The 12,895-nt window shown below is 44.4% G+C and overlaps 1 protein-coding gene across 4 annotated transcripts in view; it reads right to left on the bottom strand.

The window, feature by feature from the left end:
• Positions 1-2,881: 2,881 nt before the first annotated feature.
• The window catches only part of LOC141100201 (oocyte zinc finger protein XlCOF8.4-like), a 149,070-nt gene continuing 139,056 nt past the window's right edge, over positions 2,882-12,895 (bottom strand). For all 4 annotated transcript variants that reach the window (XM_073588534.1, XM_073588537.1, XM_073588538.1 and 1 more), the window contains one exon: positions 2,882-5,317. Coding sequence is in view for 1 of the 4 variants with exons in the window: in XM_073588539.1 (XP_073444640.1) it covers positions 5,220-5,317 (98 nt within the window). In the remaining 3 variants the exon portion in view is untranslated. The remainder of the gene's footprint in view (positions 5,318-12,895) is intronic.

Below are 12,895 nucleotides of genomic sequence, written 5' to 3'. Positions count from 1 at the left end.
TAAATGTTCATTTTTTTGCCTTCCACATTGCTTCAGTTCCTGTGAAGCACTTGTAGGGCTAATAAACTTCTTGTGGTTTATAGCAACTTGAGGGGTGGAGTTTTTAGAATGGTGTCAATTTGGGGTATTTTCTGTCATATGTAGCCCTCAAAGTCACTTTACATGGGATGTGTTCCCTTAAAAAAATGGTTTTGCAAATTTTGTTGGAAAAATTGCACCAAAAAAAGTTTCACAAATAGTGCTGATTTAAAATTCCAACCTCTCCAAAACTGAACTTCTGCTCCCGCTGTCTACTAACCTCCCTAAATCTGACATTTCCCTCTCCGTGGGTGGCACCAGAATAACACCCCGGCAGCAGGCGCAATGTCTGGGTGTTACGTTTGACATCAATCTCTCCTTCACATCCCATGTAAAATCTCTTGCCGCTTACACCTAAAGAACATCTCTAGAATCCGCCCTTTTCTCACCATGGAAACAGCAAAAATCCTCACTGTCGCCTTGATCCAATCCCGTCTGGACTACTGAAACGCTCTATTAATTGGCCTCCCCCTCACTTGACATTCCCCTCTCCAGTCTATTCTTAATGCAGCAGCCAGGCTCGTCCATCTACCTATTCGGTATTCAGACGCATCCGCTCTTCGCCAGTCGTTACACTGGCAGCCCATTTATTATAGGATCCAATTCAAAGTACTTGTTCTCACCCACAAAGCTCTCAATAGTGCAGCCCCCTTACATCTCCTCCCTCATTTCTGTCTATCGGCCTAACCGACCTATCAGGATCCTGACAGCGCCGGCGTACAGCCTCCGCTGAGCAGGGACTCACCCGCACTGTAGGGACCCCTGGGGACCAGAATAGCCAGAAAGTATAGGTGAACAGGACCTTAGGGATGAAGTTTACTAAGCCGGCACGGGACCTACGGTCATGTGACTGCAAGGGGGCGGGGCTTAGCGTCCTGCTTTCACAGAAGACAGCAAACACAGTCAGGCAAAACGGAGGTCGTTCACAGTACGGACAGCGAGGTACAGAAGGGGTAAACAGACGGGAGGTCAGACAAAGCCAAAGGTTATACACAAGAGGGCGACGCGGTACCAAGGGGACGAGCAGAGAGAAGTCGGGTCACAAGCAGAGAGTCATACACGAGAGATAGCGCAGTAAAAGAGGGACAGGCAGAACTCGTAACAGGGACAGAGCCAAATCAAAACCAAGCAAGCACGCAAGATACCAGGCACAAGGCACACGTACGCACAAGGTCAACTAACTCAGCCGAGGGCAGGAGTATAACTGACACCGGAGCTAGGTCCAGTGAGCATTAAATAGCTGCCCTCTGCCAGGGAGAGGCGGAATAATTAACCCCCAATCAAACCAGGACGGGCCAAAGCGAAACCCCGTCCTGGATCATGACACGACCGCTGCGCTCTGCAAATGACTTTCGACTAACCTCTGCACTAATCCGTACCTCCCACTCCAGACTCCAAGACTTATCCCGCGCAGCGCCAATTTATTTATATAGCGCCGCGGAATATGTTGGCGCTATATAAATAAAATAATAATTATTATTATTAAAAATTGTGAAGGTTTCCAAATTTTCGCAAAATTTCCCATTTTTTGACACAAATAAACACCAGTCATATCGAATAACTTTTACCACTATTATGAAGAACAATATGTCACAAAAAACATTCTCAGAATCAGTGGGATACGTTGAAGCGTTCCAGATTTATTACCTCATGAAGTGGCACTGGTCAGAATTGTAAATTTGGCCTGGTCTTGAGGGTGAAAACGGGCTTGGAAAGTAAAGAGGTTAACAAAAACAGCAATTATGACATTGATTTTAATATTTTTGTTAGCAGGGTTCTCAAGTAAATCATTATTTATTGTTAAAAGATGAGATTTGGGCTTTTTTAGTTTTACATTTTTGGAACAATTAGAAAAACATGTATTTTTTTGTCCATTTCATGGCGACATGGAAGGGTCAATAATGCACTGTACTAACTATAGGTAGTACAGGGCATTATTGAATTTTTCAGTGTTTGAGTGAGAGGTACTAAAGATATCCTATTAGATAAAAGGTGGAGATGGAGAGGGACTGATTGAAGACATCCTTTTGTCTCCTTTCTTGTCCATCACACTATATGCACAAAAGAAGCAGCTGTTGTTGGTCTATGCATGTGATGTAGACATAGGGCTGAATGCCTCTTTTAGTGCCTAAATCTGATTATGTCCTATCAACAGAGGGACTGTAGGCTGTACACTTGAGAGAGACAGAGACCCACATTGCTGGCTGACGTAATCATAGATCACCACGGGAGGAGTTGGGTCACTTCATAGCTCACCAGAAGACCAAGAAGGACACATCCCATAGCTGAACAAGGGATTGGAAGGGGAATAATGCAGAGAAGTCTGAAAGCATACAACTCTTTTAAACCCTTCACAACACATGATGTACATTTATGTCATATGTTGTATCCTTGATTTTGATGCATGCTGGTAAACTGAGCCCTCATCTTTCCTGGCTTATGATCATCTACCTCTAACGGTCACGCTGTTATAATGTCCAGGCCGTTGTCAATCTGTGACGTCGGCATTTCACATGCGCCGTCAGTTCAGGGAGTAAAAAAAAAAAAAAAACCCTTACACAGCCCCAGATCCCAACAAATGAAAATGTTATGGGTGTCGGAAAATGGCGGCAAAATATATCAATTGGATTTTTTTTTTAAACAACATGCTAAATTTGTTTTTGAACCAATTACCAACAATGTATAGATTTTTTTTTAAATGTATGTAATCATATCAAGAGGTCAATTTTACCATATACTAAACATGGAAAATAAAACCAAATTTGTGCAATTGGACATTTTTTGCAATTTCAAGGCACGTGGAATTTCTTTTCTTGAAAGTACATTATGTGCTAGAATGAATGGTGTCATTCAAAAGTACAACTCGTCCCATAGAAAACAAGCCCTCATACGGTTAGGTGGGCAGAAAAATAAACAAGTTATGGCTCTGGGAAGGAGGGGAGAAAAAAACGCTAAATTGGGAGTCATGAAGGGGTTCATATAAAATAGCAACAATTGTTAATAATTATATATTTTTTTAATACAGATTTTTGATAAACCAGACCAGCTTTTTCAAACTTGCAGAGATAAATAACACAGAGCCTGCAGGACAATATTATATTTTCACAATATAATAGTCTCCTCATCTTTCACTGCTCTCAGTAGCATAGCTACTGGGATAGGTAGAGGGGGTGGTCACGTCAGGCTCTTCGCTCTGAGGGGGCCCACCTGGAGCTACACAGTTACATTCTGCGGCAGGGCGACACGATCTCCCTGTTTTGCCACTTGGCCGCTATGGAACCCTTGGGCAGGAAGGGTTAGACGGTGCCAGCAGTGGGCCCCCTACACTGTGGAGGAGGAGGAGCGCCGAGAGATGGCTGCTCTGGCATGAGGCTCCTGAGTTTTTTCTCCTTTTAATTGTTAATTCTCCCTTTGGTTCACTCACCATTGCGTAGCTACAGGATTCGGCAGAGCTGGGAGTAGTGTGGAGACTGCGATCAGCTAGGACCGGTGTCTTTCTGTCCTCGTGGAGCTCCGTGCCTGGATCCAGCTGGGAGAGAGTGAAGCTGCTGGCTGCCTGCCAACTTTCCTACAACTTGTACCCATTTCCAGCAAGCAGATGATCCCAGGATAGGAAACCTGGTGGAGTGTGCGGTGCTGGAGTTGTTCTGGAGATCTTGTGGTCCATGTGGAGCTGTAGGGCTACAGGATTCGGCAGAGCTGGGAGTAGTGTGGAGACTGCGACCAGCTGGGACCGGTGTCTTTCTGTCCTCGTGGAGCTCCGTGCCTGGTTTCAGCTGGGAGAGAGTGAAGCTGCTGGCTGCCTGCCAACTTTCCTACAACTTGTACCCATTTCCAGCAAGCAGATGATCCCGGGATAGGAAAACTGGTGGAGTGTGCGGTGCTGGAGATGTTCTGGAGATCTTGTGGTCCAGGTGGAGCTGAAGGGGTGAGCTGGGCAGGTTTGGACTGACTGTTGGCGTGTCCCCTGATGTCCCTGTCTTGTTGCACCCATGCCCTCCCCCCCAGCAGTGCTGGGAGCACCCTTTATGGAAAGTTGTACATTTAACTCTGCTGAGCTGTGACTGTTAAGTCTTTATAGCTGCAAGCTGAGTGTAGTCATGGCCACTGCACTCTGTAAGCCTACTCTTGTGATTTCAAGGGACGATTTATTATTCTGGAATCATCCGCAATTTCTCATGGACTCCCCTTCTTGGAGCATGATTGCTAATTCAACAATTGAGTACATAAAATCCATTACTTCTGTGAAACCTGTGGAGGTGTACTGCAAGAGAGGCAGGAGAGGAGGCGTCCTGGCACGCCTTCGGAGGAGAGGGTTCAGAACAGCTCTTCCTTCACTCCACTTGGCTAATGTCCGTTCCTTATCCAACAAAATGGAGGATCTGAGCTTACTTTGTAACATGAGATCTGATATGGCCAATTCAGCTGCTCTTTGTTTTACTGAGACCTGGTTGAATGAGAACATCCCTGATTGTAGTCTGGATCTACCTGGTTTTGTTATCTACAGAGCTGACCATGATTGTGTAGCTTCAGGTAAACAAAGGGGGGGTGGGGTATGTCTCTACATCAACACTATCTGGTGCTGTGATGTTAACATACTGGGAAAAGGTGGCTCTCAAGATCTAGAGTACCTTGCACTCAATTGTAGACCATTTTACTCTCCAAGAGAGTTTTCATCTATGGTTCTGGTTGCAGTATATATTCCCCCTCAAGCATCTGTTAAAGCTGCTATTGGTGAATTAGCTTGCAAAATATCAGAATGGGAGAAAGGATCTCCAGAAGCATTTGTGATCGTAATGGGGGACTTTAACAAAGGAAAACTCAACCTGGATCTCCCCAAATTTACTCAACATATAAACTGCTTCACGAGAGAGAACAATACGCTTGATCACTGCTATACAGTCATAAAAGGGGCCTACAGGGCAGTGAGGAGAGCAGCAGTGGGTTTTTCAGATCATTGTCTAATTCATTTCATTCCAGCCTACAGGCAAAGGTTGAAAACATCCAAACCTACAGTTTATACAAAGAAGACATGGTCTGAGGAGGCAAAATTGCAACTACAAGCATGCTTTGAATGCACGGACTGGGAGGTATTCCAGGAAACATGCTTGGGTCTGGATGAATGGGTTGATGCAGTGTCCTCATATATCCGTTTTTGTGAAGACACGTTTATTCCATCCAAATCTGTCCACTTTCGGGGAAACAACAAGCCGTGGTTTACAAATAAAGTCAGGTTGATCTGTAAGAGAAAAGAGGAGGCTTATAAAGCAGGCGATATTACTGAATTCAAGAAACTTAGGAACTCGCTATCTAAAGAGATCAAGTTAGCCAAACACGAGTATGAAAAGATTCTGGAGGAAAGGTTCTCATCAAAAGATACTAGATCTGCATGGAGAGGATTAAGAGAGGTCACCAATTATAAAAGCCACCCCACTATAGTGAACCCCAGCAGAAGTCTGGCAGCAGAGTTAAATTAATTCTACTGCAGAGTTGAGGCAAGCTCTACACACAGTGGCTATTCATCTCTAAGCTCCTCAGTCTGTTCATATAAAGATCATTCATTGTGCAACACCCAAGTAGTGATCTCCGAGGCAGAGGTGATACGCATCCTGAAGGGACTTAAGGTCAAAAAGGCACCTGACCCTGATGGTGTATCTCCAATGTGTCTGAAAGTATGTGCTACCCAGCTTGCCCCTATACTGACAAATATATACAATGTGTCACTGAAAGAGTGCGTTGTACCTCAGTGTTGGAAAAGTTCCACAATTATCCCTGTCCCCAAGAAAGTGGGATCCTCCGAGCTGAACGACTATAGACCAGTAGCACTCACATCTGTAGCTATGAAAGTCTTCGAAAGAATTATGATGTCCCACCTGATAAAATTCACGCAGAAGCTATGGGACCCGCTTCAGTTTGCCTATAAGGAGAATCGTTCGGCAAACGACACTGTCAATCTGGCACTGAAGTACATTTTGGATCATACAGATGAACTGCACTTATATGTCCGGATTCTTTTCATGGACTTTAGCTCAGCGTTCAATACCATTGATCCAAATTTACTTCATAAGAAAATGGTAGCTCTTGGAGTCCCTCTCAACTTATGCTTGTGGATTTATAACTTCCTGACAGCCAGGATACAGAGTGTAAAAGTTGGACTATTCACTTCGGACACCTTGGTCACAAACATCGGGGCACCTCAGGGGTGTGTTTTGTCCCCGTTACTGTTTTCTCTCTATACGAATGATTGCATCTCTTCAGCAGACTCAGTAAAAATCTTGAAATTTGCCGATGATGACATGACACTGATTGGTCTCATCAGGGGAAATGCTGAAGACTTGTATCGGAGTGAGGTGAAAAGAATATGTGACTGGTGTAAAGCCAATAATCTTGTACTCAACACTAAAAAAACTGCTGAGATGGTTGTGGATTTTAGGAAAGATCAACATGAGATACTTCCAATCTACATCCATGACGAAGTGGTTCTTAGGGTCACAGAGACCAAATTCCTTGGTGTTATCATCTCTCATGATCTTAAATGGGGGAAAAACGTGGATGCTGTTATAAGAAAAGCACAACAGAGGATGTTCTTCCTGCGTCAGCTGAAAAGATATGGTTTGTCTAAGAATCTGCTGATCTTATTCTTTAATGCTGTCATCAGATCTGTGATTTGTTCCTCTCTGATAGTCTGGTATGGGGGAGCCACTGCGCATGACAAACTCCGCTTACAAAGGACTTTCAGAACAGCAGAGAGAATTATAGGTTCCCCCCTGCCTAAAATCCAGGATCTTTATGATAAGAGTATTCGATCCCGCGCATTGAAAATTTCATCCGATCCCTCTCACCCGGGACACTCCTCATTCCAACTACTCCCTTCAGGACGTCGCTTCAGAGTCCCCAAATGCAGCACCAACCGCCATATGAACAGCTTCTATCCACTCTCTATTCAACAATTAAATCGTCATGTGTAGACTATATACTGTATCTGTCTTGTTGGATGTTACTTGTTGTATCTGTTGTTATATATTATGTTGCCTCTTTGCCACAAAGAATTCCTTGTATATATGTAATATGTACTTGGCGATAATAAATTTGATTGATTGATTGATTGAACAGTCATCACAAGTTCAATTGTATTGGCTGGATGCCGATACAGCTGACCGCACTGATGAGACTGGGAGCGTTACACTTCCTCTCCCGTCATACCCCTCACGGCTTCTGACGTCCCTGACGCAGACACTGACAGGGGTCATGATGATGTCACTACTACCATATTAGTCTCCTCTATGGGGGGCTGAATTATACAATATAGAGTCTGTCTATAGGGAATGCATTACACAATATAGAGTCTGCCTATTGGGGGCTGCATTATACAATGTAGAGTCTGTTCTTTGGGAGTGCATTATACTATATAGAGTTTGCCTATGGGGGGCTGCATTATAATATATGGAGGCAGTATATTATACTATATGGAGTCCTATGTGGGGTGCATTATACTATATGGAGGCTATCTTGGGGGCCATCATACAGTGTGGGGATTACAGTGAAGGGGCCATCATACAGTGTTGGAGCCATCAAACAGTTTGGGCATACTAAGGGGTCAGTATACATACAGTGAGGGGGTATTAGACGGTGTATAAGAGAGCATCATACTGTGTGCAGGAGGAGACTCGGGACATTATTAAATGTAAATTGGGCACTTATCTTTATATGGTAACTCAGGTAACTGTGACTGTCAGGGGCACACAGAGAGCATTATTACTTTCTAGGGGACAAAATATGGGCACTGTTTTCCAAGGCACTTGCATCCGGCATTACTATATTCTAGAGGGATGCTTTAGAATTCAGAGGTTACACATAACCACACAGAAGGTGCAGTAATAGGGTCACACACGGCAGCAGCGGCTCAGTATTGGGGTATCAGTAGGATGAGGGGTTTGTGCAGTTTACGAATAGATGGTGACGATGCTGAAAATATGAGACGTGAAATGTCTTTGTTGGAATCTCTGCAGTTGAGTCCTGGCTGGAGAAGTTGTCATGTCGGTCTGGGCCAGATGGAAAAGTGTAAAAAGTAAATGATTCCATCAGAAAGAATGTCCTCTGTAAGTCACCATCTATAACTGTACTGTTATCTCTCACACACGTGGTCAAAATTGTTGGTACCCCTCGTTTAATGACAGACAAACCCACAATGGTCACAGAAATAACTTGAATCTGACAAAAGAATAAATTAAAAAAAAAATCTACAAAAAGGAACAAATGCAATGTCAGACAATGCTTTTCGATCATGCTTCCACAGAATTTAAAAAAAAATTAAACTAATGAAATAGGCCTGGACAGAAATGATGGTACCCCTGAAAATAATGTGACAAAAGGGACATGCTAAATCAAGGTGTGTCCACTTATTAGCATCACAGGTGTCTACAATCTTGGAATCAGTGAGAGGGCCTGTATAGAGGTCTGCAGACACTCACTGTGCTGTTTGGTGACATGGTGACATTTGGAGACCCACTCAGAAGTTTCGCACCCCAAACCAAAACAAGAGCTACGCCTCTGACTGCTCTATGTTATTCTCCTGGTAGATCTGAGCACATGTTGACTGGAAAGGTCCCTGCAAATATTAAAAGGTTCTCTTTTAAAGAGACACATTAAATATAATGTAGACTAAAACACTAGCCTGAAAGAAATGGAGACATAGAGACAGCAGCCACAAGATGTTAACGTGATATAGCAAGAGGAAATATCAGGATGCAAAAACTAGGGGACAAATACCACCACCATGTCACGCGTAATATTGGTTTTGACTGAAGTGTTCCATTAACCCCTTTCTGCCATCAAACATATTATGCCGTCCATGTGCCCTGGGACTTAATCCCCAGGGATGGAATAGTACGTCACAGCGATCAGGTGAGCGCCGCTCATCGCGGCCGGGTGTCAGCTGATTATCACAGCTGACATCTGGCACAATGTGTCAGGGGCGGTCACGGACCGCCCCCGACACGTTAACCCCTTGCACACCGCGATCAAACATGATCGTGGTGTACCGGGGGTTAAAGGGAAGCATCGGCAGGGAGGGGGCTCCCTCCGTGCTTCCCTGAGCCCCCCACAGCAGCGCAATGTGCAGCACTGCTGCGGGGGGCTCCATCCCTGCAGGTCCCCGAATCTAAGATGGCGACGGGGACCTTCAGGGGCCTGCAGGGAGCTGGCTTCCTCATGCCTGCAAAGCGCAGGCAAGGAGGAAGCCTTGTGCAGTGCCTGTGACAGATCGCTGATCTGTCACAGTGATCTGTGATGTGACATATCAGCGATCTGTCCCAGGACAGTGATGTCCCACCTGGGACAATGTAATAAAGTTAAAAAAAAAAAAAAGTGTAAAAATGATTAAAAAAAAATAAAAAAAAAATAAATCGCTAAATAAAAAAAAAAAAAAAATATTCCCTAATAAATTCATTTTTTTGGAAATAAAAAAAAAAACAATAAATAAACACATATTTGGTATCGCCGCGTCCGTAACGACCCGCCCTATAAAACTGTCCCATTAGTTAACCCCTTTAGTGAACCCCTTAAAAATTAAAAATAAAAAACGAAGCAAAAAATAATGATTTACTGTCATACTGCCGAACAAAAAGTGCAATAACGCACGATCAAAAAGACGGATATAAATATGCATGGTACCGCTGAAAACGTCATCTTGTCCCGCAAAAAACGAGCCACCATACAGCATCATCAGTGAAAAAATAAAAAAAGTTATAGCTCGCAGATTAAAGCGATGCAAAAATAATTTTTTATATAAAATTGTTTTCATTGCATAAAAGCGCCAAAACATAAAAAGACATAAATGAGGTATCGCTGTAACCGTACTGACCCGAAGAATAAAATGGCTTTATCAATTTTACCGCAGGTGGAACGGTGTAAACGCACCCCCCAAAAGAAATTCATGAAACGCTGGTTTTTGTTCATCCTGCGTCTCAAAAATCGGAATAAAAAGCGATCAAAAGATGTCACGTGATACCAATAAAAGTGTCAACTCGTCCCGCAAAAAATAAGACCTCACATGACTCAGTGGGTCAAAATATGGAAAAATTATAGCTCTCAATATGTGGTGATGCAAAAACTATTAAAAAGCGTCTTTTAGCGTGTGACAGCTGCCAAAAATAAAAACTGCCATAAATAGTAAATCAAACCCCCCGTTATCACCCCCTTAGTTAGGGAAAAATAATAAAATAAAAAAAATGTAGTTATTTCCATTTTCCATTAGGGCTAGGGTTAGGGCTGAGATTAGGGTTAGGGGTGTTTTGGGGATAGGGTTGGAGTTGGAATTGGGGGGTTTCCACTGTTTGGGCACATCAGGTGCTCTCCAAATGCAACATGGCGTCTGATCTGAATTCCAGCCAATTCTGCATTGAAAAAGTCAAATGGTGCTCCTTCCCTACCAAGCTCTGCCATGCGCCCAAACAGTGTTTTACCCCCACATATAGGGTATCAGCGTACTCAGGACATATTGCAAAACAACTTTTGGGGTCCAATTTCTCCTGTTACCCTTAGTAAAATAAAAAATTGGGGGCAAAAATATCATTTTTGTGGAAAAAAATGATTTTTTTATTTTCACGCCCGCGCGTTATAAACTTCTGTGAAGCACTTGGGGGTTCAAAGTGCTCACCACACATCTGGATAAGTTCCGTGGGGGGTCTAGTTTCCAAAATGAGGTCACTTGTGGGGAGTTTCAATAGTTTAGGTACATCAGAGGCTCTCCAAACGCTCATGACACCCGCAGATCATTCTATCAAAGTCTGCATTCCAAAACGTCACTACTTCCCTTCCGAGCCCCGACGTGTGCCCATACAGTAGTTTTCTCCCACATAAGAGGTATCAGCGTACTCAGGACAAATTGGACAACAACTTTTGGGGTCCAATTTCTCCTGTTACCTTTGGGAAAATAAAAAAATTGGGGACAAAATGATCATGTTTGTGGAAAAAATATGATTTTTTTATTTTCATGCCCGGGCATTATAAACTTCTGTGAAGCCCTTGGGGGTTCAAAGTGCTCAACACACATCTAGATAAGTTCGTTAGAGGGTCTAGTTTCCAAAATGGTGTCACTTATGGGGGGTTTCCACTGTTTAAGTATATTCGGAGGAAAGGGCCGCACCTATAATGAGTCATGTTGAGACACCTGCTGAAGCGGCAGGCAGCAGGGGGCGGCATTATATGCTCCTCTACCTGCAGCACCTACCATTTAGCCTCTGAGTCTGCACGCTGTTATGAATGGGTCACCGAGGAGGAACAACAAAAAGCTAAGTCCCAGAAAACCAGAGAGGTTGGTAACTCTGCAGATTGCAGATCCCTGATTTTAACCACACAACTAACAGTAGCAGTGGAGCGTTCCTACGATGTTCCTAGACTCCTCGTGACCGCCGTAGGGCTACATAAACCTAAAGCAAGAAAAGGGAGAACTAACTTCCCCAGAGCAGACCCCAAAGGAATAGACAGCCCCCACACATGTATTGACGGTGAAGCAAGATGAAAACAAACACAGGCAGGAAAATAGGCTGAGCAAACGATGGGGCCCAACTAACTATAAAGAACAGGAAAGGAAAGACACTGTCTGCAATCTGCCAAAAAAACCTACAAAATAATGTCCTACACTTCTGATAACAAAATTAACGCTGAAGTCACTAGACTTCTCCCACTACATTAGCACTCTGGCCTGTTTTTGCTCTGTCTCAGAATATTTCAATCTAAAAAGGGACTAAAAAGCAAATTTGCAAATACAGATAAATAAGAGTGGAAATTCAGCACAGCCCAGCCGGGGCAGGCTGAACACACAAAAAACTGAATAGACCAACAAAATCAAGTGTGAACATTAGCAAAAACACTTAGCTTTGAGAAGGCTGGAACAGAGCTGAAAACCAAGACCTGAGCAGCCTGAAGCAATCACCAGCACTGACTAAGGGCGTCGGCAGCCTTAAATCCAATCTAAGTTTCCTGAGGTCCAATTGTCATCATCACCATCAGGTGGTAGATCTCCACTGACCAAATCAGCCTCACCACCTCCTGTCACCACCAGAGTGAGTCTGGAAGGCGAACTCACCACTGGTGGACCAGAGAATGAACTCACAACAGCACACTGTGCGGTCCTGCAAGAGGCTGTAATTGATGATAACAGGAAGGAAGTAGTAAGTCAGGGCCCCCTGATCATGTGACCCCTGACTCCTCCCCTCCTGTGACCTCACCACAGGTCCTGTGCGCACAGAGCAGCCATATATAAGGAGTGTGGCTTTGCAGGTGGAGGTAGGTGCCAGAGGCCCCATTATTCTCTATGTGGAGTGTGGGTGGAGGTCGGTGCTGGACGCTCCATTATTCTCTATGTGGAGTGCAGGTGGAGGTTGGTGCTGGAGGCTCCATTATTCTCTATGTGGAGTGCAGGTGGAGGTCGGTGCTGGAGGCCCCATTATTCTCTGTGTGGAGTGAGGGTGGAGGTCGGTGCTGGAGGCCCCATTATTCTCTATGTGGAATGCGGGTGGAGGTAGGGGCTGGAAGCCCCATTATTCTCTATGTGGAGTGTGGCTCTGCGGGTGGAGGTAGGTGCTGGAGGCTCCATTATTCTCTATGTGGAGTGGGCTATGCGGGTGGAGGTCGGTGCTGGAGGCTCCATTATTCTCTATGTGGAGTGCGGGTGGAGGTCGGTGCTGGAGGCTCCATTATTCTCTATGTGGAGTGCGGGTGGAGGTCGGTGCTGGAGGCCCCATTAATCTCTGTGTGGAGTGTGGCTATGCGGGTGGAGGTCGGTGCTGGAGGCTCCATTATTCTCTATGTGGAG

This window comes from Dendrobates tinctorius, unplaced genomic scaffold (assembly GCF_039654945.1).
Source record: "Dendrobates tinctorius isolate UK_male_01 unplaced genomic scaffold, ASM3965494v1 ptg000103l, whole genome shotgun sequence".
NCBI classification, from domain to species: Eukaryota; Metazoa; Chordata; class Amphibia; order Anura; family Dendrobatidae; genus Dendrobates; species Dendrobates tinctorius.
The sequence above is the reverse complement of the archived record's forward strand: the minus strand, read 5'-3'. Positions and strand labels throughout refer to the sequence as shown.